Source organism: Gymnogyps californianus, chromosome 3 (assembly GCF_018139145.2).
Source record: "Gymnogyps californianus isolate 813 chromosome 3, ASM1813914v2, whole genome shotgun sequence".
NCBI lineage: Eukaryota > Metazoa > Chordata > Aves > Accipitriformes > Cathartidae > Gymnogyps > Gymnogyps californianus.
Window position 1 is genome coordinate 64,338,063 of NC_059473.1, and position 27,465 is coordinate 64,365,527.

Sequence of the window (27,465 nt, forward strand, 5' to 3'; positions counted from 1 at the left end):
AGTTGGGTGAAATCCAACAAGAATATATATGCTGAGTGACTAAATGCACTTTGTGCTGCTCCCAACTGTTGTACCACAACAAAGATAGGCTCTTCTCCCATTCATGAAAAGTTTTCATGCAGAGGAACAGGAATTTCCCAGTGGAGGTGAAGTGTTCTCAAAACCATAATGCTTCTCTGTCCGTCGACCCTTTCACATCACCAGAGTCCGGGTGGGGAAGGCGGCCATGTACTTGCGCGCCTGATCCGTCAGGGCCATCTGATCCTCGATCTTCCCGCAGGACGCTGACTCCCAGGCGTTGTTCAGATGCTAAATTAGAAGCAGGCAGAGAGATTTGGGGTGAACGTCGTGTGACTTATTCATAGCGCCAGCCGAAGCCGGGCCCGCTCACGATTAAGTGTTGCATGAACGCGCAGTAGGATGTTGTTCCATCTCCAGAGAAACTGAAATCTCAACACAACAGACAAAAAAATATCATCCCCACTCCTCAGTTAGCGACTGGAGGGGTGGGCAGACCAGACGACCTGCAGAGGGGCACACCACAAGAGCCAGGATACGAATCTCCCCACTTCTCTCTCAATGTCTTCTCTATGAGGCCATATCTATAGCCTTGCCTTTAATCCTTCCTTTCTGTGAAAGGTCTAAAAAGAGAATTTACTTGCAGGTCGACGTTACAGTCAACAGGGCACAGACAGGCTAAAGCCCACAGTTATAATGTTCAGTGCTATGACCACGCACAAATTCCTGCCGAAGCTCCATTCTAGAAATACAGCTGCTCTGCCCCTGCGTTCCCTAAATGAACCTGACAATCTTGACAGCCTGACCACAGCTAACAAAAAGTCCCGCGCTCAAAGCTGCTTTCACCTGCGTGCAGCGATTAGCACGTGCCCATTAGCAGAGCTCCTCCGGCAACGGAGAAGGCGGGGGGGGGGGCGGGTCGACTCTCAGCAGAAACAGCTTTTTAATTATCGTGTAAGCCATTTCACTTCTTGTGGTATTTATGGAGGTTACAGACACCATTTAGTATAATGTTAAAGTGAGATAAACATATCTGCAGAGGGCTGTGCGCACTGTATTTATTTACTCACTACACATGTGAGATGTTTCTCATTGCCTTGAGCTATAAACAGTAATGAAATTTCAAAGCTCCTGGAATTTACCAGTATACACACACATTTACACACACTCTTTTTTTATTGAACTCTTTCACTTACTCAGTGTGTCTGCTTTTCCACATTGAGATATTCCCTAAGCCTTGAATAAAAACTCTGTTATTATATAGAGCGAGTTGTACGAACACCCTGCATTCCAAAAATGCACACGACTGTGCTTAATGGAAAGCTGCCTGCCAGTAAGGAGATCCCAGTACTGTTAATATTGAGAAGGTCTATGCCCAAGATCCACCAACAAAGACAAGTCAGGAGAAACCCCTCTCTATTTTCCTCTGCTTTCAACAAGGATCATCTCTGCAGTTCAAGATCTACATTGCTCAACAAGATGGCCAAAGCCTTCCCAACATCTAGGACACTGGGTGAAGCATAAATAGCGGACTGCAAACCATCTGCTAAGAGCAGAACTGTCCTGGCGTACCCATGGCTCTTTATGCCACTCCTTCTGGTTGCTAACTTTACAAGAGGATCCTTAAATTATTCTCTGGCCTACATGTTTAGAGAATGCTCTTCTGACTGTAAACAGTGTTATCTGAGACATATGGATAGTAAAAGGCTGGGCAACATATGAAATATAGATAATTTCTCATAATATGCCCTAATCAGGGCACTGGTACAAACACAGGGACCAAGGTTCCCTGCCTCGGAGGGCTTACAGTCTAAAAGGGACAAAACCAATGAATAAGTAAGCAGCGTGGCCAAGATGAGGGCAAGCATGTTAGTCCTCTGTAAACTTCTGCTGGGCTTCCCTAGACACAGCTTTCTCTTCTCTGTAGACAAGTTCCAAATGTTGGCTCTGCTCCTGATGCCTTTTTGCAGGCAAAACTCCTGCTGAGCTTCAGTGGGAGTTCCCCGTGCAAAGGACAACGGTCAGGCAGGTCAGGCCTCAAATCATTAAGTTTCTGCAGCTTTTTGTGGGAAAGCCGCATCTGTGAAGTGAACAAACATGCCATATACCTCTTTTCTAGAGTGGTTCAACCTGGGCTGGCTGTATACCTTGTGCTGTGGCTCAGCCTAGGGCATGTGCCACAGCCAAAAAGCAGGTGTGACATACTTTCTGCATGCCGCAGACATGCATGCAACACGCCACAGCTTCTTTTATGTTTTGGTTAAACAGCTTCCAGGGTAGCTTTTTCAAAGGCACCTACATCAGCTGGGAACCTACAGCCTCCTATTGATCCTCAGTGGGACTCAGGCACCTGTGAATATTTTACCCTACTGTTTTAGAGATATTTGCATCAGGGACCAAATTAATGCCTGGTGCAATGTCACCAGTTTTACTTAGAAGTCAGATTTGGTCTGTACACCTCAAAAGTAGTTGGTAGTTCCAGAATATCCATCATTTCAAAGGACAAAAATATGTGTCCAACCGGTATTTCCCTGTGATCCCGCAAAGCTTCAATGGACTGGTCTAGAAATGAGAGATCAGCAGTCCCTTAAATAACTGAAATCATGTAAGGAAAAGTCCATCTGTCACAGTATGTCAATTTTTAAAAAACAGAAGTAACTTCAGGCAAGGAGTGTCCCGATTTCATAAATTAGGCTTAATTGTTAGTATCTACACTGAGCTCTTTGTATTAACAGCCATGTGCTTAGAAAAGAAAAAAAAATAATAAATCTGTATCCTGATATCTCCAACATCTCAGCAGGCTGCTACATGTCACTCATTCCACTGAAAGCCTGGTCTTCGTTTAACCTGATGTCAGCGCAGCAGAAGCCGCTCGGGCAGGCAGTAACCCTCTGCCCTCCCTCCGGGCTCGGCCACCCCAGCGCCCCGGGGGAGCACCGGGCAGCAGACACAGCAAGCGCCAGGAGGATCAGCTAGACCCCTGACTCGAGCCTGCTTCAAACAACTTACTCAAGTTTTGCCGTAGAGACAGCGCGGGAGAATCTCCCCACAGAGTACTTCCCCAGAAATACTTTACACTATTTTTTTTCCTCTCACGACAAATTTATAAAAAGAGACTAATTTTGCAGTCTCACTGGCGGTGGTGAGAGCTTTGCTCCAGTAAAGAAAGCAGAATTTGACCCAAAGTAATATATTTACTGAAGTAGTATATTTACTAAGACAACTTTCAATTCTATCCTGGGGAACTCAGACAACATTTAAATTGGGTATTTTTAATAAACATTTTCTGTCTGAAGCCTCGGCTCTCGGCAGCCAACACAAACCAAAGCACAATGCCTTTGCCTTGCCAGCCCTGCAGCGCAGCGCCGGAGGCACGTGTGAAAGTCATCCCGACGCGAGAAGTTTTACTTCCCTCCTTGGCAGGGAGCGCCGGGTCCCACAACCCAGGCAGAGCGCCTTGCCGGGTCTGGGCACACACAGCTACGGGATCCCTTAGTAAAAAGGGAAAAGCACAACGCCTCCTTCCACGCCAGCATCGCAGCAAGTATTGACAGGGCTCTGTTACGGGACAGCGGCAGCGCCCCGCAGAAAGAAGCGCTTAGCAAACGTATCAAAAGAGAAGAGACCCGGGCAGAAAGCTAGAGGCATGCAGGAAAACAGCACAGGAACCCAAGTCACACCGCGCCTTTTGCAGAATGCTCATTGCACCTCTCCTATCACATTTAAAGGTCCAACTCTGCAAATCAACAGATGGAAACACAAAAGCTTTGTAACTAGAAGTCAAAAGGCCTGACCCAAAACCCACTGAAATTGATGGGCATGTTTTCATTGATTCAGTGGATTCATCCTACTTAAATTCAGCCATCTAAGAGTGAGGCATTTGTTTTGGCACCTAAATCCCTAGCCAGTGAGGAAAGAAAGGGATTTCCACAGTACAATTCACTCCATATATATTTTTTTATTACCTCAAAGAGCAGGAGACTACTCTTAGTTTTGCTGTCAATTAAAAGGATTTAAGCCTTTTCAGCCAGTACTTCCAGCTGTATTTTTCTCTTCCACACACAGCAGTTTTCTCTCTTTTAAGTTAAAAAGGGGGGAGGGGGTGTGGGGGGGGTTTGGGGGGGGGGAGAAGAAAGTATACTACTATGAGTTCCCATAGGATAAAATTACAGACCCATGGTACAATTCCAGCTGTGTCATTCTCCCTGGCTCATTTTTTTTTTAACCTCAGTAATCCTACCAGCGTATCCTTCTCCTGGCAGCAAAACTACCTCGCTTATTCTGTAATGTGCCTTCAACTGCCCTCAGGCAGATGCAAACTGTAAACAAACTGTCAAAGCTGTACTGGGATATCCAGTTAAAGCACTTTAAATAAAAACTTGGACCATCTAGAGAAAACAGACCAGAGTAAGGAAAGAAAAGACTGTGGAAAGGTGCTCTTCTAACAGAGCTAATCCTTCTGCACTCGGAGCCTGGACCGCCTTTTCACGTGCTGTCTGCATAGCTTAAGGAACCTCCTGCATTACGACACCTTGCATGTTAGAAGTGGATGCCAAAACCAAACGCTGCTGCAGTCCTGCAGTACCAAGCTCCCAAACTGATGGAAGCATAGCAAAAATCTTTGGGCAAAGAACCGTGTTAGAAGACAGATTTTAAATCTCTGCTACGCTGGCAGGTATCTTCAGCAACTCCAGCAAAGTTATTGGTGTTACAGACATTCCCATTAATTTAGCCAAGTTGTGGTGGCATTTAAAACCAAAAAAAGCCAAAATGTTTAAAATATTTAGAAGGCTCAGACTATTAGAAGGTATCTTATTGTGTTTCTCTACTGCGAAAAGCTGGATTTCTTGCCAGTTTTCCCTTAGATTAGACGGTATGGATAATTTGCAGAACATGCTGGTGAAAAGCAGGCTTGCAACAGAAATGCAGTACTCCTTCCAAAACAGTAAAACAATCAACGTCCTAAACAAAGCAATTTCCTAGCAGAATACAATGCATATCATGTAGAACAGTATGGCTTTCTATTCTGTAAAGATGCAGAACCAAGAGAAGCCCTTTTACTTATCAAGACCAGACAGTAAAGACTAATTAAAAACTCAAGTGACCATAAATGAATTCTACTTCATTTGCTAAGGCAGAGCACTATTTCTGCTCACATTGCTAGTTCTCCTCTGGGACATGGGACAGCCTTCTCCTAAACTCTGGGGCTTCCCCAGTTGCTCAGAAATACAGCTTGCTAAATGTGAGAGAGTAAGATGGTCCAACTTTTCAGCTTTTATGATAAGACTGATACCAGAGCAAGAAAGAGCTATTTGGTGGCGCTTTTAAGAGCTTAACCCTGAAGCCCTTACTCAGACAAAACTCCTGTTTGAGATGTATGCGCTTTCCAAGTAAGATTAATGGAAGAGATACGGAAATGTGCTATGCACCTGCAACTCACATTAGGATATTCAGTTCCTTTCCAGTTTTGTCTTTAAGTATTTTTTTTAATTCGTGGATCAGAACACATTGCTGCAAATGGCCGATAGTTAAGCTGTCACTTTTCTTCTTTCTGAGAGGCCATCGCCTGCTCAGGGCAGCTGTAACTCCTGATCTGTTTGCAACCCAAGTTCTGCTGCCCTGGGACGAAAACATGCGATGACTGACCTGTAACTTCCAACCTCCTTTTGCTCCCTCAGCTGTGCCAAGCACAGCTCCTGTACACATCAGCCACTGGCGAGAGAAGGGACAACACAAGTGAGGGAAACCCACAGGGCTACCTTCCCTTGCTGCGCAAATCTTACACCTCCCGGGACTTGCGCACAGCGTGCTTCCCCCTCTCCCTTGATTAAACAGAGTGTGAGATTTTGGGTTCTTCTTGCCCCAAAAAAGCCATGGAGGAAAACCAGAGAAAGTCTGCTGCTGCAGGGGAGCACGCTGCCTCGCCTATACATTTTGTCTGACAACTAGCTGCAAATGAAATTCCACATTTCGCTTTCTAAACAGAGAAAATTAAGGTTAATGACAGCTTACGCTCTTGAAAAGGTTAACCAAGTAACTGTTTGAAAAACCTTTAAACTTACTCTTTAAAGAAAATGGTTGCATAAACCGCTGAAAGTCAGGAAATTCGAGCTGAAATGTGTCAGTCTGTGGTTAAAAAATGGAAAGTGACAGGAGCTAGGGGTTGAAGAACATTCTCTTTAGCTTGCAGGGCTTCTACCTTGTGTTGTTTCCTTTGTTACTGGGGGAAGAAGATATCAAAGCAGTGCTATTTTCTTAAAATGTTCCATTTCATGGTGTCTTTTGATAGCCTGCAGGGTTAGGTGGATGGTCTATGATTTAGCCTACTTTTCTATCTGTTAAAATTTCTATGTTAGGATAGTTTGTATTATGTACTGCTACTTGTTTGATTGGCTATGGAACATAATGTGAAATAAAACATAACTTTTACACAGGAACAGCCAGAAACAGAGTTTTTACGTAACCTCTTATGAGGCACTATTCAAGCAAATGCTCAGGACATATCATCAGCCTGCCTCAATAAGGGCTTCATATGTTATCCCAAAATCTTAACCCTTGGAAAAGTTCCTAGTGAGGCCAAAATCTCCTTACAGAGAAACTAAGTATTGTCAGAGTGACAAAAATATAGGACGCAAAAATATAGCTTGTAACTAACTCCACCAATATAAAGCAGCAGTATTTGGGATCCATGCAATGGAGTGTAAGAGTAATTCCACCCCAAGGCAACATGTGGGTGTGGTGAGACATCTCCTATTCCTGCCAGGAAGAGAATACCCAATGCACAACCGTGAGATTTGCCATGCAGGATAAAAAAGCTGGCTGAACCTTCATACCTTACCAGAAAGATCCTATACACAGTTGCCTTTACATCCAACATTTTACAGAGACTTAACCAGAGGATCAAATGAGGATGAAGCCCAAACTCTTCTCGGGTCTAAGGGGACTCTTTCTCCCATTGCTTAAGTGCAACACCAATACCACCACATTCCCAGTGCAGTTACATGCAGCTCCCTGACCGCACATGCCAAATGATGCAACATACTGTTCCTCCTAAGTGATGGTGAATCATATCATGCTATCTGATATGGTCATCAACTATTATTTACTAAGTTGCATATGATCAGTTGTGTGTCCAAAAGGCAGTAAAAAACATCCTTAGAGATTGCTTTGAACATTTGTTACTTTTGCCTTCTTTGGAACTTAACAGCAAAACAGTAAGTAGTCAGGCACTTTGGTGAGCCTATTGCTAGCCAAGTATCCCTTTCTTTACGTAAATGCAGTGCAAATTATTAAAGCAATGAAAAATACTGGGGGCTGGTAAGCGTGCTACCTCCCTCTTATGTAAGTTCAAATTTAAAAGAAAATGGAATTTTAAGAACCAAGCATATTAAAAGCATATTGGAAAAAAAAAGTTTAGTGCTCTCTTTCTTTCTCTCTTCCCTCTCCATGCACACATCTCAAGGTGCAAAGAGTGCTATAATTCTTACTTGGACTGAAGTCAATGAGAATTTGCCTAAGTAAGAACAGTTGGATCAGGCCCAAAGTATTAACAGCAGCAATGTAAACATACGCAGACACAATTAAATTTCACCCAGATGCGTTCCCTGGTGTTTCATGTCTACCTGCATGCAATCAGTGGATTTAGTCCAGTGTTCGTGTGCGCATCCATGCGTGTGTCCACGTATGTGGGCAATATACCAAATTATAAACTAGAAAGCATAAGAAGATGCTAAAAACTGGTCGTGTACAAAATGCTACCAGTCAAAATCAAGTGCAAACGCTAACATTTTCAATTGCTTTGCACCCTTCAGACACGCTGCGGCCTCATCACAGACGTCTGGCTCCACTGGGATGGAGAAGGAGAAGCATTAGGGCAGAGCAGCAGCAGCAGTTCCTGGTGTGAAACAGCCAGACCGCGTGTCCTTCCTGAGCTGTATGGGGCCAGCTCTGACCTGAAGCCAAGCAGCCTTACCAAGGATGAAGCAGATTCTCCCTTTCAACCATGACACTAAGTCCAAAAAAGAGACCGCAGCGATTGGCAGACAAGACCGCATTGTTACAAAAAGTCTGTATATCATCCTGAAAAAGCTATCTGTGCCACCACCACAGAAACCCCTAGCCTCATTCTTCATTTAGGATTACATTTCAGCTGAAACACTCAATGTTTCTTCATTGGCAGAGAGAATAATTTTACCTTCATACTGGTTCACCAAGAAGCTGCATACTACATATTCATTTGGGGGCCTTTTACAACTGCTTTTTCTTTCAGTTCAGCATGTTTTAAACACTGAGATGAGTTGGGAAGTAATTTTTCACTCAGTTCCTACGTAAGGAAAAGTCCTCTTTATCCAAACAATGAGAATACCTGACTTTTAACATGCAAAATTAAAGGCTTTTCCTGACCAAGGACTGAAGAATGGGATCTAGAATGGCCCACAAATTGACTCGTGTAAACTTCCTGAACAAAATCAGCGTGTGAGGAGAGAAGGTTAAACAAGCCCTTTCATTTACAGCCGCTTGTAAAGAAATTATATTTAGATAGCAGGAAATATAACACTGTTATGCCAAAGATCTAAAGATCCTATTTTACAGGCACCTCAGATGCTTCGTTTTTATTACAGGCAGAGTGCAGGCAACCACCACTAACAGGACAACCCACAACATACTCTGTTTAGCTACCTGAAAATTTTGCCCTAAACCTACAGAGGAGCCTGGAGTTTGGCTGGGGGACATGGCCAGGCATCAGTGTGCTGGCAAGGCAGCGGGACCAGCAGCCTCCTCCCATGCACCAGCTGGGGAGCTCCAGCGACCCCCTGCAAAGCTGGAGCCCTGGGCTCCTTTGCCATGAGATGGTATGATTTCAGTCCCTAAATAATTGCCCTAACCCAGGGGCAGTGGATCTCCAAATCACTCTCTTAGCCGTCTACCACAGCGCAGCTAAGAAACACGGTTCATGAGAAAAGAGCAAATAAGCAGTAGGGAGTGTGAGTCTTTGGTCCCTACGGGCACCTCCATGCAGAGGGGAGACACAGTCCCTGCTCTCCAAAGCTGCTTTTCATCAAATGATTCTGCAATGCAAAACACAAACCTACTCCATGGCAAACTGTGCCAAACGAGGACATGTGTGAAATTTTAATATCTCACTTTATAATGCCTAGCTAGAGATACTTAATCAAAACCACATTTTGTTCATTCCTTCCTACTGTAAATAACCTCTAATGTAAATTCTGGAAAGGGGGAGGAAAGAAAGGATTAGCCATGTGGACTGTCTGTCTGAAAGTCAGGAACTATGGAGTTATTAATTTCCTTTCTGACAGTGACTCACCCTGGGGAATGAGACACTTTCCCTCAATTCACCCGTGTGGAGAAGGGCTATAAAATCACTTATTCATCTACCTCAAAAGTACCGGTTGTGGTGGAAGGATAGTTAATCACTATCTACACTGTGTTTCATTCTCTGAATGACTTGCTGTGGGCCCAATCTAAAGTCCACGAGAGTTGACAAAGAGTCTGCTAATGACTTTGGTGGGCTTTGGATCAGGTCCGAGGTAACAGCTATATTTTAAAGTATAGCAAATGTATATGTTTGTTAACACTTGGAAAAAGCATAAATACGTAGAACCCAGCCTCACATCTGGCTTACATTACAACAATTCCACATTTAATTCATTTCAGAGATCCCAAGATGTACAACTGGCCGTAAGGGTTATGAGGCCCCTTCAGACCACCAGTTACAACCGCATTTCTGGTGCGACCTCAGCCCGCACTCAGGGAAAGGGCATCCTGGTGCTTGGCTGGATGGGCAATACTGGCTGCATCTGTGCCGGACAGACGGGCAGTGCCAGAGTCTCTCCTCTCGCTCTGAGGCCAGTGACAACTTCTGGCCACCATCACACCACTCAACTCTCCTGCTCTCCAAAACAGCAAAGCCACCTACAAGAAGCCTATAGGAAAAAGCCTCTGGCCCACATTAATTCTCAATCCTACCAATTTAACACTGGAGCCAGCTGAGTTACAATGCACCACACATGGGGCTTTGCCCTGTTTAGCTTCCTGGCACAGCTGTAGCCTCCATGTCCTCATGCTCCACAGGTAAAGTGAGATCCTCAACCACGTTCATCTGAACATTTCATTCTTCCATACTCAAAACTCAAAATCAGTCTGTAAGAAAGCAATATATGTATGTATTTCTACATACAAAGGGTATTTTTATCAAAGAATAGTTACCTGCAGAGGACTAGCTAGTGGCCTGTTCCTAGGTACTGCAAATGTTTTGTGAAAACTACCATCCTCTTCAGACACAGGCATCTTTAAAATGGAGCTGGTAAGAAGATTCTGAAAAGGAAAAGAAAAAAAAATGGTTTTCAGTAACTCAAGAGAACAACCTCCATTCGAACATATTAAAAGCAAACTCAGCCTGACTACAGAGGGTGCAACACTGGGCACAGCGACAGACGGAGCGCTCAGCCTGGGAGCAGACCTCAGCCTGGGGTCCCTGGGACTTGGCTTTGCAGGAGCATTGTCACGTGCAAAGGTTTTTCATCCAGTGAAACTCTCAAGTGCAAGAATAATGGTAACATTGAATAGTCCTGGCGAAGCAAAGGGAACCGTGCTCATGCAAGGTCTCCTTTGCACAAACCAAAACAGACTCTCTCTTTCTTTTACCAGTTTTAACTCTGTGACCTAGTCATTTCTATACACAGGTGCAGGCGTCCTCCAAGTGCAGGCTCATTACAAAGACCGTGGGCTGCACAATGACTGCAACTTCTACTACCTTCTACAGGCATTACAGTGATCTAATTAAGAGTGGGATTTTGCTTCTCATGTTTAATACAGGAAAACAATATGGAAATAATGAATAATGCCTACTTGTGAGGAAGGTCAGACAAAATATTTTCTCTCTTGCATTTAAGAACTGAACAGGGATGTAAAACAGAAAAATGATTTGGTGGTGTGAAAACTTGCACTTACTGGCACATCTTCCATAGTAGATGCATGTGTAAAGAGCTGAGTGTTCAGGTTTTCTCCTTCCCAGTGATTCGAGCAAAAAAAATTTCCAGCTTTATCTGTTGGAGACTCCACCTGAAAGCAGGAAAACCAAGCATGATAAAAACCAGTACCTAACTGACCAGAAGCAGATTTATCTGTCAGTTGCTTAATAAATTGAATAAATATTCTTCACAGCCATGCATAATGCATGTTTACAGTACTGTCTCTTACAGCGCCCTTGCTCTTTGCAGAAGAAAACAGTTCAAGGTTCTCAAAAAAATCCCCACCTAATAAAAGTTTGAATACTTGCACTCAGCGCTCTGTCAGTATTCAGAAGTTTAATCCCCTAGAAAGGATTGAGAATATATGTATTTTTAGAACTTCAGTGACAAAGTAATATAATGCAATGTCCTCAAATGTTCAGGTTTCTAAGTCACTCCATGGAGCTTGGTCCCCGTGGGGTTCTTCTATAGTTTTCACCAATATTAGAAAGATTCAATCCAAATTCCTGTCTAATTTTTTTTTTCTTTTTAAGTTTCAAACGAAAACTGCATTAGAACGGCCCAAGCAAACCCCTGCTGAAAACAGCAGAAAGACTTCTATGGAAATCAATGGGAGATGAATTAGGCATGCCTAGTATACTATATAGAACCGACACTAAGATCTTGGGGCTCACATGAAAGAAAAACAGACACAGCTATTTAACAGAAAAGGTATTGGTATAAGTTTCTCAGCGAAGAGTGCTGAATTAAATTGCCTCAGGTAAGTTTGAGATTTACCTCTTGTTTGATTTTCTTCAGCAAAGGGGGTCCACTTTCATGTAGCCCAGCCACTATTGCAGATTCCTCCGACTCCTGTTTGATAACGTCCTGCAGATCTTCTACAAGATGAGTCGGAGTTTGAGGCTGAAAGGAAGAAACGTTATATCCAAGTCCCAGAACATCCCTCTGCACTAATATCAAAGCAACTTTTATCATTGTTTCCTTCTTACCAGCATCTTCAAAGGACCATATTTGATTTCCTGAGCTGCAAGTGCGCTTTTGAATGGAGTGGGTGTTCTTGGAGAGCTTTCTAATATCGACCTCTTGATTGCTGGAGTTCTGAAACTTTAAAAAGATGGAGAAAAACTTTAAAGGAACATGCTTGGAAATACTACCTCTTTCCAGAAATACGTGCATACAGGCAGTGGCTGCTGTTAAGACTCGGACAAATATTTTCCTGCAATCCTACAATCCATTTTGCTTTTCTGGCAGAACATGTATTTAACTGTGACAAGGTGGAATGGCTTTATTTAAAAAACTGGTGAGTCTATATGAATGATTGTTCTGTATTAATAACCTATCTCCACAGTTATAAAGTGGGAGCTTTACTCCAAACTAAGAAAAATCTGAATGTGTTAGCAAACAACTCCGCAGGAAGCAGTGTGACCCAGCACTTTGGTTGCGTGCAAACTTGAAGAAATGAACCCTCGTGAATCCAACAAGACAATGTGATAACAGACTTACACATGATTTTCCTTCTGAGCTTTGAAATTCTGGTCCCGGTGGAACGGCGTGGTAACAGCCATCTTATGGCCACACACCGGTGTGGAAGTTAGCGCAGAGTTGTCCAGGTTCAGGTTTTCGTGATTGGATGAGGTGTTTAAGAACTGCAGGCAGGGAAAGGAAAAATCAACAGGAACATCCAGATTACAACGTTGACTTATTAAGTTGACGTTACTGAACAAAGAAAAAGAAATTATTTCCTTCTGATTGACATAAGTGATTCTCCTGACCCGACGATGCGGGTAGGTGTATATGGGGTACCTGACTACATGGCAAAACAATACTCAACAGTTTGGCTGGAGCACTCAGGAAGCCAAAATGAGCATTTCTAAGAGGGAAGTTACAAAGAAACTGACACTCCGTTCCAATGAGAAACACTCTCCACCACTTTAAGAGCCACATCTTAAAAACCTGATCTGGATTTTCTGCGAATAAATTTTAATTAATATTAAGAGCAGTGTGCCCAAGTAAGAACTGGGTGAAAATGAGTAAGGGATGTTTCAGGAATAAACCCACAGGAAATGGGGCTAAATTCCACAAAGATTTATATAGGGAATCTAGGTGCTTTTAAGGCAGTAAATAAAGTGTTTATGGCAGGAAAATAAATTTCCTATCATCTTTCTCAAAACAAAGCGCTCCATTTTCATAGCATAAAATGAAAACTGCCACCTGTGATGGGTGCGTGGAGCGTTTTGGAATGGAAACAGCTGACTGAAAAGGAGGCGGCAGTATTAGTTTGGAGAAAATTACTTTTGCATGAGTTCTACCTCGTAACCTAAAATATCGTTTCCATTTCTAGTGTCTACAAATCTGTGAGTGTAGTGGTATCCTTTATTCTGACAATGATTCATCGTATTACCTTCTAGTCTCAACTTGCACCGGATTAAAACACACTTTATAAAAATATGGCATGTAAGAAAATACAGATTTCACTGGATAAATGATATATGACTAGAATACCTAATAGGTAGTGGGAGATACAGTGGGAGATCATTACATGCAATCTTTTACTACCCTTCATGAAACAGTGTTTCTCTGACTTCAAGTACTAAAGCCAAACCAAGGCAAAACCAACACAAACAGACAAACAAAAAAAACCAAAACACTTTTAAATAGTGCTACAGTTGTGAAACAAAGCAACCATCGACAGGAATTTGGAAGTGCACGCCAGGCCATTTTACTCCTCATTCCTATTCTGCTCCACCCCACATGGCCTGGGTTGAGGATGGCGAGCCGTGATTTGAATTTTCTGGTTGTTGTCAGTTTGTCTCACAACCTGAATGCTATTTAAATGCAGTTTGGGGTTTTCTAGGTCAATGAATCATACTGTAAGTGGACAGAGATGGAAAGTATTACAAATGATCAGAAATGTTAAACTCTAGTAGTTGAAGGAGTTAACAGCAAGAGCAAAGCAAGCAATCGTATTCCCCTACAAAAATGATCCAAATAAAAAAAAACCCCAAGCCCCACAGATGAATTTATAATAAGAGAATCAACAGTTAGCTTGCTGATGATCTAAACTCAGCGCTGAAGACTAAGAGCAGTGAGAAGATTCAAACATGGAGCGAAATCAACAAGCGCAACGGTAATTAGTCATTTGTTCCAAAGGATTAGTTTCTAAATTGTTAAGGCTGGGGTGACTTTTGAGAATTAGTAACATCTGTGCAGAAGTCTTGATCTACCTGCGAGGGAGAGAAGGGCAGGCTTTTGACAGGGGAGCGCTTAGGAGGAGTTGAGCTGCTGACGTCAGCTAGGACCAGGGTGCTACCGTGGCCACTGGCTAAGGGGCTGGAGTGCCCTCTCCTTTTGCGAAGAAGGACCCACGGAGCCGCGCTGCCCTGTGAGGCAGATAAGGACTTTGGTGAGCCAGGAGAGCCCTGACTCGACATGATTTTGCGCAAGTTTGTGATGGGGTGTCCTTGAGGTCTACAAGCACTCGCCCCTCTTTGCTGAAGCTGTGCGACTTTGCCTGAGGGAGCTTTGCTAGCCGAAGTGTCTGTGTCTTCAAAGAATTCAAAACTGCTGAGATCACCCCATGATGAAGGATCCTGAAACAACGTGGGAGGCACGGAGCTATAAGACAGTGTATAGTGCCACCTCATGAAAATACAGCGCTAGGATATGCCCATAACCAACAACAACAACAACAAAATCTTTCCCAGTTCAATTCAGCTTGACCCTGTTTATCTGAGTAGTAACACTGTGAATGCTTATTTATGTTTTCAATATATACCTCGATCACATCAAACTGTCTAACATCCTAGCAGTGTTGCTGGCAACTGAGTCCCTAAAGAAACAATGAGTCAAATGATATCCTTACTATCTACTTGCCTAGGGTTTTCTGCTTGGTATGAAGACAGTGCCTTTCGCTACCAAAAAATGTGTGCCTTGGGCTCTAAACCAAGAGTGGTCTCTTCCTAACCTGCACGCCTGCTCTGGATGTGCTGAATGGGACGTGATGCTGCATGAAGCAGACACCTCTGCTGCTGAAGGACGGTGCCACCAACACATGTATTTCAACGTGCCACTTCTGTTACACGTAGTATCCCAGAGACCACAATGAGAAAAGGCCCATGTCAATGTCAGTCAGCTGCCTGGCATTTAAAATGCGTGTTTCCAGTTCTTCACGTACGCCAGGGCAAGCTCCTTAAACTTTGAGAAGCAGCTATTGAAGCTACAACAAAAACTTTTAGAAAATGATGCAGATACGTGAGCAGCCACACATAAACCTACGGCATATGTCACTTCAAATATAAATAAGTATCATTTCATTGTTTAAAATCTTTCACGGTGTCTCTGATTTTATTTTAAGGAGACTTAATGTCGAGAGATCGTTTCAAGCTCCTATTGTGCAGTTTGCTAAAAATCACACTCCCAAACAGAGATGTAGCAGGAAAGGGAGACACCCACAAAAAGCATACGCATCCACACTTGGGGGCTTCATTTATGAGCAGCCACGTTTTGTTATGTCAGAAGCTAAGCTTCAGATCCTGTAGCAATTAGAAGTTACTCAGGAAAAAAAAAAAAACGAAACACATTTAGGACTGTCCCAGTTCCTCTCCCCTTACTCCTTGACCACGCACAAATCCACCTGAGGCGGCAAGTCTACTTACGGAGTCTATTAACTGGAGTGTTTCTGCAAATTCTAAGAGATTCTTAACATTATCCAGGATGTTGCTCTGGTGAACAATCATGCACCGCGCAGGGGATGCACTTTCCTCAGGTAAGCAACCGTGATCCACCGGTGGAGATGGAGTACAGTGGTGATGTTCCCCCAAACAGGAAACAGGTGCATTGTCACCACTGGTCCTGGTACTGTCAGCAATCGTGGTGCTGTGCCAGCCAGGGTAGTTTGATGTGTGGTTCTGTGTCTAAAGGAAGAAGAAAAAAAAAAGAAAAGAGGGGGGGGAAAAAAAGGCAGAAGGAACTTAGCAATGAAATTGCACAAGGTGTCAGATGCCACTGGAGGAAAGATAAAAGTAGTTGCATCATCATCTAAAAGCTTATGCCTATGAAACAATTGTCAAGATGTTTCCTTTCATCAGTGCAAGATCTCGTTTTAAGTAACATCGGCATTGTATTTGTTATCCCAAAGTTACCTCATAATTTACTTCCAGGATTATGAGCATATATCATTACTAACACATAATTAATTCATACTGTGTTACTCCGAAAGCTCAAAAAGTGTCTGCAAATCATTTTCTGTGAGAAGCAAGAAACGGCAGGATTTCCCTACTGAGCGCTCAGCACTGTAGAAGGCTAAAGGGTTTAAGAGTTAGAGTTGCTTTTGTTTGCTTATCTCCTTTTCTTCTTCTATCCCTGTCTAATGCTACAGCTTACACCAATGCAATGAAGAGGCTGTCAAATCAACGTGGTTAGGAAAGCAGAAGAACAAATTAACAGAAGTTTCTTTCCAGTGTGATCATGCAACAGAAGAAATTGCAAAACATTAACTAAAGTTAAAAAGTGGCCAAACTAACGTATCATGCATGCAGTTGTTTTACTATTAATTTAAATATTACCCAAAAAAAGAATCTGCTGGCTATCACCTATCTTCAAAAACGATTTGGGGATTCTTGGCTTTGGTGATGGTGTTAAGTAATTACGTAAGGGTTTTCACACATTAACATCCAATGGCATATACAACAAAGTGTGAGAATTCAGTAATAGCCAGCATTTGCTCCACACATGCAGTTATGAAGAATCTAACATTATCTGGAGAAGTAAAACAAACTGTCAAACATGCACCAAGTCTGAAGCTTACAAAGTGTATAAAACACAGCTGAAGGAAAGAATACAACAGAAAAGAAAAATCTAATGTACAGGCACTACATTTTCATCACATGAACCATTGCACACTTTCAGAAATGCAGTTCCCATTGATTTAAGATCTGTGGGATTTTTCATTTTCGTACAATCATCGTGTTTCCAATATTACATCACGTTACAGAGCCCAGCCCTGCTCCCACTTTGCGAAGTAAAATACCTGCAAATTGTTTGCTTTTTTTTTCAGTAAAAGAATTTACGAAGCAAATACAGATTATATATGTGCTATGTTTCATCCTTTTAAAACGGAAATATAGAGCCTTGATTAGTATCGAAGGCAGAGGGGGAGTAAAAAGTTAAAAAGACAAGCACTGGGGTAATGCTGCTATCCCTCCATCCAAGCACACAGTGACAATCTTACTGGTAATGCCTGCTGCCCTTTCAGTTCATTCTCAGTCGACATTAGTAGCAACTCTAATTCCTTTATTCGTTTTTCTTTCTCAGGGTCTTCATCATTATAGTGTCTCTGAAATTAAGAGTTAAGGGAAAAGAAAAGATAAAGGTCTGATAGGATGTAGCAACTAAAATGCTTATGGCTTGCCGTCCTGTGGTTATAATAGCCAAATTAGACTCAAAGATGAAACAAATGTCAATTGTGTTTTCCACTACCAAAGTCCCTGCTGAATTTCAGTATAGACATTTGAAACGGAGAAAGTGAAAGCTATCACACCAGATGTCAACTACTGTGTTTTAAATCCACTTCAGAAGAAGCAATTATTAGCCATGTTAGAACTCCCCCACCTTCCCCATTTTCTCTCTTCACCACACTTATTACATTAAAACGTTTCCTTAATGTCCAATGTCTGCATTTTGACTTATCAAATGTTTAACAAATTGACTCTTGAAATGAGGTGCAAGTTATCTACCTGAATAGCTGCAGCAGCTGGCTGAGGAACATTGACAATATTTACATGCAGTGCTACTGGATATGGGATCTGACCAGGGACCTAGGCCAAAAAGCAAAAGACACTAAAAGTTATTATTTCTATCATATTGTCTGCCTGCATTGTGAGTTTGTCTTAAACATACTTTGGTTTTAGGTACTTAATATTTATAATCTATGGAGATGAAATAGCAAAAAAACCAACAGCATTTACAAGAAAAGTAAATAGTTTTTTAGGAATATGACAGTGAGCATTACAGAGGAAGAAAGAAAATTCATATATGAAATATCTACCCTTCCTGAATGAGAAAAGATGAATCATTTATAGATGCATTTGTAAGATTTTTCTAAATTGAAGTGAAAATGCAAAAGATGCAATTTATTATCGTCTAAAACTCTACAATGCAACTGTCTGAAGCAGCAGCCTGTTTCATTATTAATCATTAATAGACAAGGAATCAGATTAAAAACAATACTTGTTTACTTGGTTCCAACAGGCAACCCACAGAGTACTACTGAAGGGAACGTGGGAGATTTTGACATAGAACACAGAATTAACCAGATTCAATGGATTTTCAAGAAATATAATATTCATCACTATAAGAAACAGTACTGGAAACACATTCACTGCTTACAAGACATTAAAAACGCTGAACCCAATTCCACCACCTGAATGCCGGCAATCAGTTTGAAATGTACATATTTGCATCACTGAATGAAGTCAAAGTCAAAGAAGTCCTCGCCTGACATCAAACACATACAAGTCCACCAAGAGTGGGAGAAAACCCTTCATGCTTCCTGAAATCAGGTATGGCTAAATTGCACCCACCTATTCAACAAAGCAAAACAAACAAACCAACCCCACATTTTCAGGTGCTTACATTTTGTGGCTCAGAGATGTGGTAGTAGGGGTAGTCACTGCTCAGCGGGGGCTGGCCGGCTACTGGCAGCTGTGCAGAAGGTGGGTTGTGAGCAAAGGCCATCAAGTGGTTGCTCTTCTGAAAGCCAACGGCTGCTGAGGAGTGACAGGCTTTGGAGGACTCCTGCAGGTAGCCCTCCTGCTCAACCTTTCGGCGCATGGTGGAATTCCAGTGGTTCTTGATAGCATTATCAGTTCTGCAACAGAAATACATACATTTGAGGAGTTTTAAAAATGACCATTTCCAATTCAGACAGATTAATAGGCAGGAAACCGCTGTTGGCATTTCTGTTTAAACCTTGAGCTGTTCTCTGACCTCCCTCCTGCCCCCACCTTTACAGATGCGACTCTCAACTTCTCAGGAAAGATGCTCAGTATAAAAGGTAGGGGAAAAGACAAATGGGCTACAGTTGTTTATGTACTTTTTAAAGCAATCTCTAAGCCTTAAGTCCTCAAACTGTAAGAAATTAATAACTTCAGCTTCACCTCATTCCCATGAGGTGAGGTGACTGCAAAGGCTAACACCCCTTTGAGGCTACCCTAAAGGACTGCCAACATCATCTTCCTAAGTCTTAATATTACAGTGGAGTTTTATTGTATCTCATTGCTGGAAAGAAAGACTGTGGAGAACAGCTGTGAAAAGACTAACTTCCAAGCAACTTTCCAACCGGCCACCTCGACAATGACAACATCATGCTATACTCACAAATTCAGTAAACAAAGCTGTTGGGATTTTTCTTAGCTACAGAAAAACTGAGATTCAAATTCTCACATACATGAGTCAGAAAAAGCAAACTTATCAAGTCTGTGAGACTTTAACAGTATGCTTAGGAACAGCTCCTCTATTTGAAAAATATCACCACCACATGTTATTGTTGAAAGTGGTATCTGTGATGTGTAGAAGCTACAAAAAAACTTTCCAAGGGGTAATTCCTTTCTTGTTTTCTTCTAGAAGGTGAAAGCAGCCTAGGGAATACCCACTTAAAAGGCTATCATGAACTTAGGCATTATATTTAGATCTTGAACATGTTTCACCAAATAGCAGGAATAAAAATGGGAAGGGAAACCTCTCCCTTGCTTACATTATTTGCTTGACTACACTTTATGTTGAGTCACTTTTACTACAGAGCGAGTAAAACACTGAATCTCTGAAATTATATGCAAGCTGTGCATAAGCTTTCAATGAGACAAGTATTTCCAGGACCAGAGTTTCAGGAAGTCAGTTTCTCCTGTTTTATACATGGATTTTTAACAGGACAAAATCATCTGGATGATTCAGGAGCAATGACAAATGTTGAAGCAGCCTTCTCTTAAATCATTTTGAATAAACAGACTGGATTTCATGTTGAAGGTATACCCTTAGCTGAATGTAAGTTATGTTCCACTTGCAGAGCCTGATCCTTCCCTGTTAAATCAATTTAAATTTTGACAGTTATTGCAAGCACAGATAAAATTGCACATTTAGGAAACTGTTACGGTCCTGCTCTAGTTACTGGGTTTTTTTACCTATGGCAAACATTAAAAGCATGTAAAAATAGCGTACTGTTCCATGTACTGACCAAACAGCACAGTTCCCCACTGAGAAAAACACACATCGATGTCACTGGCTTTCCAGGTTTTGATTCCAAAATTTTTTGATTTATGAAGTGCAGCCTGAGGCAACTGAAATGGACTGCTCAGACCTGCAGCTTTTTCCTTTTTTCCTATTTAAGAGCTAAAGGTATATGTCATTACCGTCCAGGCAGCAACTTTGCAATTTCTGCCCATCTGTTTCCCAGCCTCTTGTGTGCCTGGTAAATAATTCTATCTTCCTCTTCTGTCCAGGAGGTTTTCTTCACTTCTGGATTCAAATGGTTGTGCCACCGCTCCCTGCACTGTTTTCCAATCCTTCCCTTCAAATGCTTAGCAATGACAGACCAGCGCTTTGGACCGTACTTCTGCACAAGTTCTATTACCTTCAAAGAAGGACATAAAAACTGCCTGTATTTAATGACGCATAATGAATCAATGAAATTTTTCTGTGGTGGAGCAATATTTTCAACAACATTTGTCAAAATTGCCACGGTAAAACTAACACACAATTAAGGTTCCCCACGTCCCATTTATAGTTTTACCCCAAAGGAAAAATCTGGTAATAGTTAAGGCGTTTCTAGACTGCAATTCTACATTACAGTGCTGTAAAAGCAACATTAATTAATTTGCATAGAAAACTTAGAAAGCACTACGCAAATACTAAGCACTGATACTGATAGATCAGTCTGCCTCTGGCCATATTAGTGTTGAGACCACCAAAATCTCCAGGAGTTTTGCCCCAACACATGAACTCCGCTAGTAAGGCATTAATCAGATTGAAAGGAAAACTGATTACCCTTTGATCCTCCTCTTTAGTCCACGGACCTTTAATAAGTTCTGGGTTTAGTACCTTCTGCCATCGGTGCTGGCACTGAACATCTGTCCGATTCTAGTGAAATGTGAAATATGCAAAGCAGATCATTCTTTAGACAAGATGAATGTAGAGTGATAACGCTCTTATTTAGGTACACTTGTTCCCGATGTATTTCACTGCCAACTACGACTACTAAACAACATGGAGTGATACGGTAGGTCTGAGAAGAAGGTGCTCAACTATCAATTTGCTCACTGAACTAGGTAAGATTTCCATCATTTCTGCAGCGAGGACTGTACCACCAAAACTACACAAACTGAACCTTCACCATCTACACAATAGCTGTCATGCTTTCACATGCAGTATTTCTACAACCGCCAAAAGTGCTGACAAAGCAATTATCTTCTAAACCATACTTACAATTCATCAAAGCTATTTTTTCTCTGTGCTGAGACATTTTGTTTCAGTGTCACATTGACTATCTACCGTGCAACACCCCGCCACCTCCCATTTTTGCTTGTTTGGTTTTTTCCAACCCTTTCTGAGAAGTGAAAGGAAAATGAAAGGTAAGGGTTTCCACAATATTCGAACTATATTTCTGAGGTCTCCATCTGTGGAGGTTTTATATCTCCCGCAAAAATGTAACTATAAAGCAACCACTCCCTTTTCCCTTACTTGGAAACCTCTGATAAAGAGTTGTCACTAGAACTGGAAACAGAAACCAATATCCACCTACAGGAAGGAAACTGGCAATGACTTTCCAGTCTTCTGTGCCATTCTGCTCCACAAGCTTCTTCAGTTTCTCATCCTGAATCATTAAAAAAACCAGACATAATTAATATCGCAATCTCTTACAATGCAAATGAAATAATTTTTTTTAAAAATTGTGTCTTGCTAGCTTTTTATGCATCTATTTCTGCTTCCTGAGTGTAAGGGGAGGTGGCCTGTAGTCTTCTCATACTTTTAATTGCCTAAATCAGGAGATTTTCCTACTCCTGTGGATTTTGGTATGTTCTTTACTGTGCTGCAGGAGAAAGACTGACTTTTTCTGTGCTGTTCTTTGATTCGCATTATACGTTCCCATTTTACTGCTCAAAGCAATGTAACTGTTATTCTTGTACTGGATTTACAGGAGGGCATGGATGTTCAGATGCCAGGCATCAGAATAGCAATGAATTTCAGTAACACTCAGGCACCCAGCTGTCTGGGGACCTCTGAAAATCACAGCCTTAAGCTTGCAAGTATGTCTTGCAAGTAATGGGCGTTCCAGTAATTTGCTCATTGCCTATCTGTGTACAACGAATGCACAATAAAACTAACGGCTCTTTTTGCTCCTGATCACTGTGAGGGATTTTTGCATACTCGCAATAGCAAGAAATTTGGCCCAGTATTTTTAATGATAAGGCCAGAAATATAGACCTTAAAGACAAAAGAAACCAATCTCATGTACTGGGAAAGATCAAGATAGTGTAAAACAAGCGAGAACTGCCCCAAGAGATAAGAGGAGGGGAGCAACCCTCCCCTTTCCCGATCAGCGCCTCCCAGTACACTCCCAGTTCATGTGACAGGAAAGTGGCCATTGGGCTCCATGGCCATCCCTTCCACAACCACATCCACCTCTTTAAAACAGACTATGATTTAAAAAAAAATAAAAAAATGCTTGCAAGAGGTGACCTGCCACTGTTTATATATCAATATACGTTGTTAGAGAGGAGAAAGTCAAAACATAACTTAAGAACTGTATTAATGTATTTCACAATAAACTCAAACCAGTTAAATGGCCACAGGATATCCACCTGGCAAAGGAGTTTGATACCACAATTTACCCGGAAAGTCAGCACAAGGGTATCGTGACTAAAACACATTCTGACCTTCAAAAGCAAAATACATCTTGAATGCTCAATTTTAGAACTGCTGGATTTCTTTCTTCCAGCTTTTAATTTATTTCTACTCAGAATCATAATGCTGCAATTAAAGTGCAAATTTCAAATGGCACAAAAGGACTGCAGCAGTTTCTGCCATAGTTGTTTGCTTCTGTGGGACACTGAACACATGCCAGTTCTTGCATAGCAACCGTTTTCAAACAAAAAGAGGCAGCAGTAACAATCAAGCATTGCTGCAGGTGACTCTGAATGTGTTTCTCCAACAGGGATTATGCAAAGACTCACATACCTGTAACATAGACCTTGGTGGACATAAAAAAATGGTGTTTATACATTTTATTTAGAAGACAAGAATGATCCTCAAAGTTAAATAAAACACTGAATGTAGCTAATGGGTCGAAAAAAGTTGTCCTCGTTCATATACATGGGACTGTCACTGAAGTTAGTTTGCGGATACGCAACTCGGATTTACCTCTTCGCGGGTCCACCTGGTTTTTCCTAAGTGACGTTTTCCAGTCTTAGGAAGCAGACCATCATAATCGTGATCATACATCTCAACATCTTCTTCATCATCATCACTACTATATATACTGCAGAAGGAAACACAGCGAGACACAGTGCGGAACATGAGGACTTGAGCTACTTAATTACAAAGCACAAAAAACCCACTACAATCCTTACAAAGGTTACACAGATAAAAGTTTTAAAACTTGCACAACAAGATTTTGTTCTACATTCTGTTGTTCTAGTATTCTGAACTGGTTCTGCTGTTTTTGGTATCCACAGATACAAGCAAAGGGCTGGCAACCTTCGTATTACTGTGCATGTTTAGACCTGCTCTTAATGTTAGATCAGTGGTGAATTACACATTTGGCAAACGTTCAACCAATGAAGGTTTCAAATTAAAATACAATGTTTGGGACAATAAAGAGAACTAGAGGCTGTGTCCATTACACAAGCGCATGTTCAAAATCTTTAACTCGTGCCATACATTCTGAAAAATATTAGTGGTTTTGTATGTTTAATAGAGCAGATAGATAGTTATATCATTCCCAAATAAAACAGACTGTGTATAAATACAAAAAGTTAACCAATAATAACCTTGTTTGAGAATATGGTTATGGACCCTATATGTGAAGGCAAAAGTTTCTATAATTAAGTAAAGCCAGTAAGTGGTAGCATTAACATGCAATAAGCTCTAATATAAAATGTGCCTGCCATTTATGGATCTGGACAGACAAGGGCTGAGGACAAGTGTATTTAATGTCCTGCAACCAACGAATGATTGAACCCTTTTATACTCTCCATTTCTCTAACTTAAGACTTTATTACCTCTATTCCATTTCTAAATACCTCATACTGTTTTTGAAATACTCTGCTTCTCACCTAATTCATGACTAAGGGATTTCCCCAGAGGCTATCTATGGGTAAAAAGGACTCTATTACTCTTTTCACAAACAGCACTTGCTCTGCTCAGTTAACTAAAAGAGAGTGTTTTGCAGCAAGAGCTGTCTTTCTGGTGGGCAGTGTTTTATTTCCAACTTTTAAGATATGAGCAGCAGTTCCGACACTTCAGCTAAGAGATGATAACCACAAGTGCTAGAAAGGAGACAATGTCATGCTATGAGACTAAAAACTGTGATGTATCTGATGGTATGGTATGCTGTGGTATGCTAAGGTATGACTAAGACATTAAAATAAAGTTATTTGGTAATAAAATCATCAGGCATTGTTTATCCCGTTAACCTGTTTTCAGGAGATCATTTTTTAAATTAAGCTACAGTGAAGCATACAGCCTGTTAGTCAAGATGCAAACACCTCCAAAATGCAAGCTGTTAAACACATATTCTTTTAAAGTACACTGGGCTAATCACACCGTGCATCTTCAACCCTGTTTTCTGGCCTGTGGCATGTGCCGTGAAAACTATGCTACATGTAAGTAGTTTTCCACAGCCTGCCATGATGTGTGTGGCCTTCCCTGAGCCTCTGCCGGGTGGCCCCTGACTCACCCACCCAGCCCATCGCCGCCACCCTCAACTCGCCCCCACGGTGCCGCTGCCGTAGTCCTACAGCTCTGCCCGGCCCCACGGCTCACTCCCTATTCCCCGGCCCACGTAACCGTTTGGGGTAAGCACTGACTGAAGCTCCCACTCCGCACGCCAAGGCCAGCGTGCACCCCTCGTTCGCAGCTGGAGCCTCCCGGGCTTCAGCAGGGCAGCCCGCCTGAGCAAAGCTCACACGCTCCAGCAGCAGCTGGCTCCTTCCCCTGCCGCCGCTCGAAGTAGATTCACTTTTCTAAGTGACACACAGAGACAGCTGTGCGACTGCTCATATGCCAAAGGAAGTTTTGTGGCTCGATTTCCAAGTATCATTTTGAAAATGACTTTCGCAGATAGTAAAAGCACCAGGTATGCATCCATCAGTGACGCTTCCTGCGTGGCGGCGTGTTTCAGGCACAGCAGAGAAACGCCGCTCCGCCACGGCAGCAGAACATCAGCGGCGAACAGGTTAAAATGATTTAAGTGCGGTGCCAGTAATGTAACCGGTTTATTTAAATAACCGGGGCCTTGCTGGCACCGCAGAACTGAGCAAACCCCGCTGTATTACCTGTGCTCTCCAGCAGGAGAAAAGGGCCCTGGGATTTCGGGACGCTCGGTAGCTGCTTTAGCCAACCGGGCCTTCAGCGCTGCCCTAAAACTTTTTATTATTTTGCACCTCCGGCCGCAGCCCCGGAGCCTCCCCCCGAGCGGCACGGCGCGGCGCGGCGCTCCACCCGGCCGGGGCGGAGGGTTGGAGCCCCCCCCCAGCCCGTCCCCGCCGCTTCAGCGCTCCCCCGGCAGCAGCGCTGCGCTTTTCGCCCGGGCAACCGACTTGTGCAACGATACACGGGGAAAGGGGGGGGGGGGGGGGGGGGAAGGAGAGAGAGAAAGAGAGAGAGGGAAAAAAAAGAGGGGGGCGGAGAGGAAATGACTCGCCGCTGCTACCGTGATTGAAGGAATTCGGGCACCAGCCCCGCGGGGCAGAGCCCGCGCCCGCGGCAGAGCCCGCGCCCGCGCCCGCTCCCGCCGGGGCGGCCCCGCCGGCCCCGCTCCGCGCCGCGCCCCGCGGGGCAGGCGGACACCGCACCGCGCCGCCCCTGCAGCCCGCGCCGCCGCGGCGGGGCTGCCGGCCGAGCCCGGGGCGGCGGAGCGCCGTGTCCCTGCGGGAGGCGCCCGCGAGGCAGGCGGCGGCGGTCCCTCTCTTTCGGGAGAGACGGGCCGGGTGATTCATCGCCAGCCCCAGCGACAGCCCCGCTCCGACACCGAAAGTACAGCCCGGCGCTCGCCCTGCGGCCCGCTGCCTCCTCCCGCACCGCAAGCCCCTCTTCCTTAAAAAGAGGCCCCCGAGTCCCCAGTCCCGCCGGACGGGGCCGGCAGCCGGGCAGGGAAAGGCAGGGCTGCGACCTTCTCCTCTGTCACAGCCCAGCCAAAGGGGAGGGGAAGAGGGGAGGATGCCGGGCTGCAAAGAGAAAGAGAAAAAAGCCTCCACGTGTCCGACCCGCCGTCCCCGGCTAATTAGACAACAACCCCGCTCCGTGCGCCCGCCCGGCAGCGGCGGCACGGACGCGGCCACGCGGCGCTCACGCCCCGTCCCGTCCAGCCCGGGGCCCCCGGGGCGCCGCCGCCCCCGGCCCCTGGCGCGGCGGGAATCGCCCTCGCCCGGGAGCGCGGCGGGCGGGCGGGCACGGGTGACAGCTCCGGCCGAGCGCCCCGTCGGACCCGCAGCCCCCCGCAGCTGCCGCCCGCGCTGCCGCGGTCCGGCATGTGCCGAGCGGCGTGTGCGGGAAAAAGCCAAGCCCCGCAGGGCGCCACTACCCCCGCGGGGGAGAGCCGCGCTCCCGAGGGCAAAGGGCCGCCACTGCGGGAACAAATTAAAAAAAAAAAGACGAGGGAGCGAGCCCAGCCCCCGCGCCCGCCGCCCACCTGCCGTCCCACCCCGCCGGGAATGAATGAATGAATGAGACGGGACGCGCTACCTGCTGCCGCCGAGCCAGCCCGACATCGCCCTGCCGTGCAGCTGCGCGGCGCGCAGAGCCCCACCGGGCTCCGCGCTGGCCCCTGCGGGCAGCGAGCCCCGGCCCCCCGCGGCCCCGCCGCGGCGTCCGGCAGGCGTGCGGCGCGGGGCCCGGGCGCCCCGTCAGCGGCGGCTCTGCGGTGCGTCCCGCTGCGCTGCCGCTCCCCCGGCGCCTCCGGAGGAGCGGGGCGCTTCGCGCTGCCCTTCGGGGCCGGGGGCGGAGTAGCCCAGGTGCGCGGAGGACGGGGGGGCTGCCCGCCCGCCGCCCCCGCCGCCGGGCAAGCCCTTCTCCCGCTGCCGCCTTCCCTCCCCCGCCCCGCGCCCCGTCTGACAGGCGCGGAGCGGAGCGGAGCGGGACCGGCCGCCCCCCGCCCGCAGACAGCGGGTTACCTGTGCCGGGGTCTCCGGGCCATCCTCGCACCGGCCGCTGGGGGAGGAGGACGGGGGAGCCCGCGCCCCGCCGC

The 27,465-nt window shown here is 44.4% G+C and overlaps 1 protein-coding gene across 8 annotated transcripts; it reads right to left on the reverse strand.

Moving 5' to 3' along the window:
• Positions 1-27,465, reverse strand: MYB (MYB proto-oncogene, transcription factor). Of its 8 annotated transcripts, none has more exons than XM_050894632.1 (16): positions 27,392-27,440; positions 23,421-23,538; positions 21,802-21,873; positions 21,048-21,140; positions 20,414-20,634; positions 18,642-18,876; positions 17,744-17,824; positions 17,248-17,343; positions 15,665-15,922; positions 14,234-14,599; positions 12,513-12,655; positions 11,999-12,113; positions 11,787-11,912; positions 10,990-11,100; positions 10,246-10,353; positions 1-309 (listed from the first exon to the last, which is right to left on the reverse strand). In XM_050894632.1, exons 1-16 carry the CDS (start codon positions 27,412-27,414, stop codon positions 193-195), a joined length of 2,283 nt encoding a protein of 760 aa, XP_050750589.1. In that variant the 5' UTR covers positions 27,415-27,440; the 3' UTR covers positions 1-192. The 8 variants fall into 8 exon arrangements, with proteins under 8 accessions (XP_050750589.1, XP_050750590.1, XP_050750588.1 ...); XM_050894633.1 differs by having other exon boundaries at positions 15,713-15,922; positions 17,239-17,343; XM_050894631.1 differs by having other exon boundaries at positions 17,239-17,343.

What these genes read in the sequence shown, in the direction of transcription:
- MYB (XM_050894631.1), bottom strand. Translation starts at nt 27,414, where the DNA reads ATGGCCCGGAGACCCCGGCACAG. An exon ending in GCAAAGTTGCTGCCTGGACG is followed by an intron (nt 18,877 to 20,413) that starts GTAATGACATAT and finishes TTTCTGTTGCAG; the next exon opens with AACTGATAATGCTATCAAGA. An exon ending in CTACTATGGAAGATGTGCCA is followed by an intron (nt 10,354 to 10,989) that starts GTAAGTGCAAGT and finishes TTTCCTTTTCAG; the next exon opens with AATCTTCTTACCAGCTCCAT.